The 6000-nt window shown below is 38.6% G+C and overlaps 1 protein-coding gene across 1 annotated transcript in view; it reads left to right on the top strand.

Annotated features, from left to right (window-relative positions):
• The window catches only part of LOC134346300 (solute carrier family 46 member 2-like), a 29446-nt gene extending 23825 nt beyond the window's left edge, over positions 1–5621 (top strand). The window contains exon 4 of the mRNA XM_063047653.1: positions 2648–5621. Within this exon, the coding sequence (XP_062903723.1) occupies positions 2648–2705 (58 nt within the window). The 3' untranslated portion in view covers positions 2706–5621. The remainder of the gene's footprint in view (positions 1–2647) is intronic.
• Positions 5622–6000: the final 379 nt, after the last annotated feature.

Raw genomic sequence — 6000 nt, forward strand, 5'->3', positions numbered from 1 at the left:
CTAGAGAGGACACAAAGATATTGGTGAAGGGCCTAGCAACGTCATCTTGTGCCTCCCTCAATAACCTGGGGTATATCTCATTCGGCCCTGAAGACTCATCCACCTTAATACTCTTAAAGAGGCCCAACATGACCTCCTTAATATCAAAATGCCCTAGTTTATTAGCACACTCCTCGCTGATCTCCCCATCCTCCACATCATCTTGGTAAATATGGCAAAATTATTTCTCGCGGTAGGGGAGTCTAGGACAATAGGGCACGACTTCAGGATTGAATGACATCCATTTAGAACAGAGATGTGGAGAAATTACTTTAGTCAGAGGGTGGTAGATCTGTGGAATTTGTTGCCACGAGTGGCTGTGGATGCCAAGTCATTGGGTGCATTTAAGGCAGAGATAACTAGGTTCTAGATTAGCCAGGGCATCAAAGGGTATGGAGAGAAGGCAGGGGAGTGGGGATGACTGTAAGAATTGGATCAGCCCATGATTGAATGGCAGAGTAGACTCGATGGGCCGAATAGCCTACTTCTGCTCCTATATCTTATGGTTTTATGTTGATGCAAAGTACACATTTAGGACTTTGCTCTCCATTATCTTTGCACTTACATTTTTCCCTAATCTCCTTATTTTCTTTGCAGTTTAACAATTATCTACTTGTATTTTATATAATTGCTTATATACAAGTAACTGCTTACTATGGATCCTAGTGGTTATAGTATGTACATAACAGTTTAATATGCCTTTCATAGTTATACAAAATATAATTCTGGTAGCTTTTGTTCTGCATTAAGTGAATAAGTGTTCTCTCACTGGATAATTTTGAACTGGAGCATTGACTAAGTGCTTTATAACCTATTAGTTTTTATCTATAGATGGGAATATCAAATATCTGGATATCAAATAGCTAAATACAAAGCAGCAGCAACTTGAATCTCAACTTTTCCTGTCTGTTCAGTTTGCTTCTGTTCCATCAATTCTATTGTAAAGCAACAAGTTTTATGCTTTGTTCCTGGAGAGCCTTCGATTAAAACACCAAAATCCAGTCTATCCTCCTTTTCCTGCCCTGATTAGTGTCTGGGGTCGGGCGTAGTCCAGAGATTACCACCTGAGGTCTTGCTTTACAGCTTCTTTCCTGATTCCCTATACTCAGTGAGCAGAACTTCTTCCCTCTTTATTTGTGCCATTGGTACCAATTTGCACCAACCTCTGGCTGCCCACTCTCTCACTTGCAAATGTCCTGCAGCCATTAAGCGATCCTCAGCCCCAAGCACCTAAAGCAACACACCATCTTGGTGTTTTTTGCAGTGTTAGAATCTCTTGCCTACTCCCCAGTTGACAAGTCTCCTATCACCAATGCTCTGACTTTAGCCTGCCCTGCTGGGCCTCAGGACCATTGAGTGCCACTGCCTGCCTGCTGCTTCTGAGCCCTGATAGGGCACCCTTATCAGATTGTTAAATGGACAAATTGGAAAGGCAGGGCTAAACGAGCTCCGGAACAAAACAAATCATCCCAAGTCTTCACAGGGCAGATGTGAAAATTATGTTTCTTCATGGGAGAATCCAGAAGCAAGTGTTTCTTTTTAAAGATAATTGGGTCACATACATAAAACAGATGGTGACAGTTTTCTACTCAGTGACTTAGGAACCCTTCCTCAAAGGATGATGAAAACAGAGGTCCTCCATATTTAAGGCAGAGTTAGCAAGATTCTTGGAGCTAAAAGATGATCAGAGTAGGTGGGAATGTGGAGTTAAAGTTACATTCAGGTGAACCAGTTAACGAATGGCATGGCAAGCAAGAGATTGAGTGGCCTTCTCCTGCTCCAAATCCCACTGTCTTGGCAACTAGAGGACAGTTTTAACAGCTAGCAAACCAAACTACATGGGTTTCTTCATGCATGCAAGGTTACACTGATCTGGAGTGCACAATCTGATACTGATGGAAATGAATACCAGTGTAAAGCTCAGAAGAGAACTGAATCCATATTTCAAGGGAAGTGAGACAAAGTTGTAGAACACTGAACAGTAGGAGAGTGTAGAAGCAAGTGGGCAGTTTTGAGAGTTGACACAGATGGCTTTATTGAAGACACTTAAAGCCAAGAATAGCACAAGTCAGAAATTAAACATTATGTTTTTTTTCCCCACAGTCTGCTCCACAGCATGTGTAAGATTAGGAAATCTGCTATGGTCAGAAAATGATTCCATTTTTAGCCAATCTCAATTCAACTCAAATCAGTTTTAAGGTTGTGAAAATTAAGAATTAGTTAGGAATACAAAGTTGAATATTACCTCTAGTTACTAGAACTCTTTGAAATGACTTCATAGCATGTAGAGGCACAACCTAGCTTTTGTTTTTAATGTGAGGGAATAGATATCCTTTGGCAGGATTGTCTAACTTTAAGTTGGCTCCCAAAGATTTCATTCATCACAGAGTTACACAGCACAGGATCAGGCTCTTCAGTTGAACTGGTCCATACCAACCATTGCATTCGCCCTACTTATTCGATGTATGCATTTGAAACAGAAAATGCGGGTGGGGAGAACACTAAATTTTTTGGTGAGGCACAACCAAGATTTGGGCACAGTATGTAGCTTTGAAATTAGTACTGCTCATTTTGCTACTGTAAGTCTCCTATTCTGCTTCACTTGCAGCCTTGTAGAACGCAGATCATCTGAGCAGTCCGGATATTCCAGAATACCAGAAGATTGAAGATTGAATACCCAGCACTAAAATATCTGGAGAGCTCTAACTATTCAAAGAATCACTGGCTGTTTTCCAAAACACCTGTATGCCTTAAAAAAGCAGTTTTACTTCCCTCCAATTATAACTCTAATTTCAATTCATACCTACATTCAGCTGATATCTCCAAAATCCTGAAAAGAGCCACTGCCGCTGTTACTGCTTGGAAACTAGTTTGAGGTATCAGTCTTTTCCATTAAATATGCAGGCTCCCATTTATAGATGTTCATCATTTAGAATGATTACTGACTATTTTACCTACTTGGGGGTTAAAATTGCTAAGAGGCATAAAGACTTATTCAAGCTCAATTTTTTACCGTTAATTTGTCAGGTTAAACAATTGCTTACTAAATGGTCCCTATTGTCTCTGTCACTGATTGGCCGAATCAATGCTATTAAAATGATTATTCTACCTAAATTTTTATATCTATTTCAAGCAGTACCAATTTTTATTCCTAAATCTTTTTTTGATACTATTGATTCTAAAATTTCCTCTTATATATGGCAGAATAAAAATCCCAGGTTAAGTAAAAAATACTTAAAGTCCAAGAAAGATGGTGGTTTAGCATTGCCGAATTTAAGATTCTATTACTGGGCAATTAACATTCAATATTTAATATTTTGGACACAAGACTGGGATATAATTCCAAGTCCACAATGGGTAAACCTCGAAAGTTATTCCGTACAAGGGTTTTCATTAGTCTCTATTTCAGGATCTTCACTCCCTTTTGTGTTTGCTAAATTGAATAAACAAATGGTTAATCCAATAATTAAACACACATTACAAATATGGATCCAATTTTGTAAATTTTTTGGTTTGAACAAATTTATATTATCAAGCCCTATTATATCTAATTTCTTTTTCCAACCCTCTGTTATGGATCAAGCCTTTTTGATATGGAAAATGAAGGGCATAATATGTTTCCATGATTTATTTTTGAATAACTGTTTCATGTCTTTTAAACAGTTGTCTAATAAATATAACTTGCCCAGATCCCTTTTTTTTAGATATTTACAAATAAGGAAACTTTTTAAATACAATGCTGTCTATATTTCCGATTTCATACTCAACTGATATTACGGAAAAAATTTTAAGTTTAAATCCTTATCAGAAGGGATTAATAGTGTGACAAGAATACACATAGATGTTAGCTGTCCTGTGTGATCAGCAGTTGGTCTGCCACCTGTCCTCAGGGGAGGGAGAGATAAGGAACACAATGAAGCAGCATTTGGAGATGTTAATGAAGGAGCCATCAGTCTGGGTATTGTCAAGATCGGCTCCCCCTTTGAACCCTGAACTGTTTGAAGTGATGGACAGCTGTCTAGAGCGGCTCCCCCTTTGAACCCTGAACTGTCTGAAGTGATGGACAGGCGATACCCCAGTAGGGGGATAAAAAGGGACAGGTTCACTAAGGCAGGACACACACGACACCCCGAGGTAACGAGACCCTGGAAGCGGTGCGCCTCTCACAAGTCGGTGGGAAGCTCTTTGACGGCTGATCGGAGGATCAGCCTTAAACGCACAGGGTGGAAAGGTACGATCAGCGGGAACCCGGAGTGTGTCCACCCTCGCTTGGGTGCCGGGTTCACTGCAGAGGATCGACTGCATCTGGAGGAGGGGTCACAGTCGGTGACCTCAGGTGACATCACAAAGGACCCGCCCGGAAGCTGCTTGTGAGCAATATCGCAGGTCTGTGAGTGGAAGCCGTTTTGAATGATCATTTGTTCTTGTTCTCTCTCTCCTTCCCCCCCCCCCCCCACATTGTCCATCGCCATGGCTACGATTACTGCGAACTGAACTAAATTGAACTGGACTTTGTCACTTTGAAATTGGTCATTTACCCCTAGACAACGATAGAGCTTGATTGATCCTGTTATCTTAATTCTGTGCACATGTGTGTTTATCATTGCTGAACTGTTGCATTTATTATCCTTTCGATTACTGTGTTCCTTGTTTCTTTAATAAAACTTCCTTAGTTCTAGTAATCCAGACTCCAACTGAGTGATCCATTTCTGCTGGTTTGGCAACCCAGTTACGGGGTACGTAACAATAGCAACTATTTATGATATAATTATGAAAATACAGGCGGGTATAGCTGATAAAATTATACAGGCGGGTATAGCTGATAAAATTAAAAACGAATGGGAAAAGGAACTTCAACTTCACTTACCTATAGAGAAATGGGAGAAAAATTTTCAATTAGTTAGCACTTCCTCTATATGTGCTAAACATAAGCTGATACAATTTAAGGTAATGCATAGGGCTCACATGTCTAAAGATAAACTAGCTTGTTTTTATTCCCATATAAATCCTATTTGTGACAGATGTCACTCTGAGGTGGCTTCTTTGACTCATATGTTCTGGTCGTGCCCTCTCTTGGAAAAATTTTGAAAAGATATCTTTGATATCATTTCAACAGTTTTGCGTTTTGATTTACAACCCCATCCTATTACGGCAATTTTTGGTTTGCCAATGATGGAACATAGCAGTTTACTCTCTTCAGCTTGTCAGATGATTGTATTTGTTACATTAACGGCCAGAAGGTCCATGTTATTGAATTGGAAAGAGACCAGACCCCTGACTACCTTTCATTGGTTTTCCCAAACTATATCATGTTTAAATTTAGAAAAAATCAAAATCAAAAACTCAACATTTTCATATGATGTAGTTTGAACTTTTCCAAATCCTTTTTATTAACTTAGAATATATGAATAGAGGAGCGGAGTTGACGACATTAATGAATATATTTGATCTAATATATTGGTTCAGCCCTGTTTTGTTCTGTTTGTTTTTTTTTGGGGGTTAGTAATTTAGCTTTTTTTTAAAGTTTTTATTGTTTTTTGGGGTTTTTGTTTTCTTTTCTCTTCATGATTAATTATATTAAGAGTTTGGAAGTCTATTACATTTGTACTATTTATAGTTTCTCTTGTATATGTTTATTACAAATAATGTAATTCCAATCTCTTTGTATCACTATTGTTATTATGTTTAAGAACTTGAAAACTAATAAAAAGATTAAAGAAAGATCAGTCTACAATACTGGTATTACATTGAACATAACATCTCATTATTCTGTAACCTGACATCTTTCGACATGACTGCATTCATCCTCCACCTGCAGTTGTGCACCTTACTTATATTGTTCTTAAGCAATTATGCTCATTATACTCTGGTTCCTAGACCCAAATGAAAGAGTACAAAACAGCTACTCAGAACTTTAGGAAAACAAAGGCATAGTTCTAGGTTTCAACCAGGTGAACTTAC

Source organism: Mobula hypostoma, chromosome 5 (genome assembly GCF_963921235.1).
Source record: "Mobula hypostoma chromosome 5, sMobHyp1.1, whole genome shotgun sequence".
In the NCBI taxonomy this organism is placed as follows: domain Eukaryota; kingdom Metazoa; phylum Chordata; class Chondrichthyes; order Myliobatiformes; family Myliobatidae; genus Mobula; species Mobula hypostoma.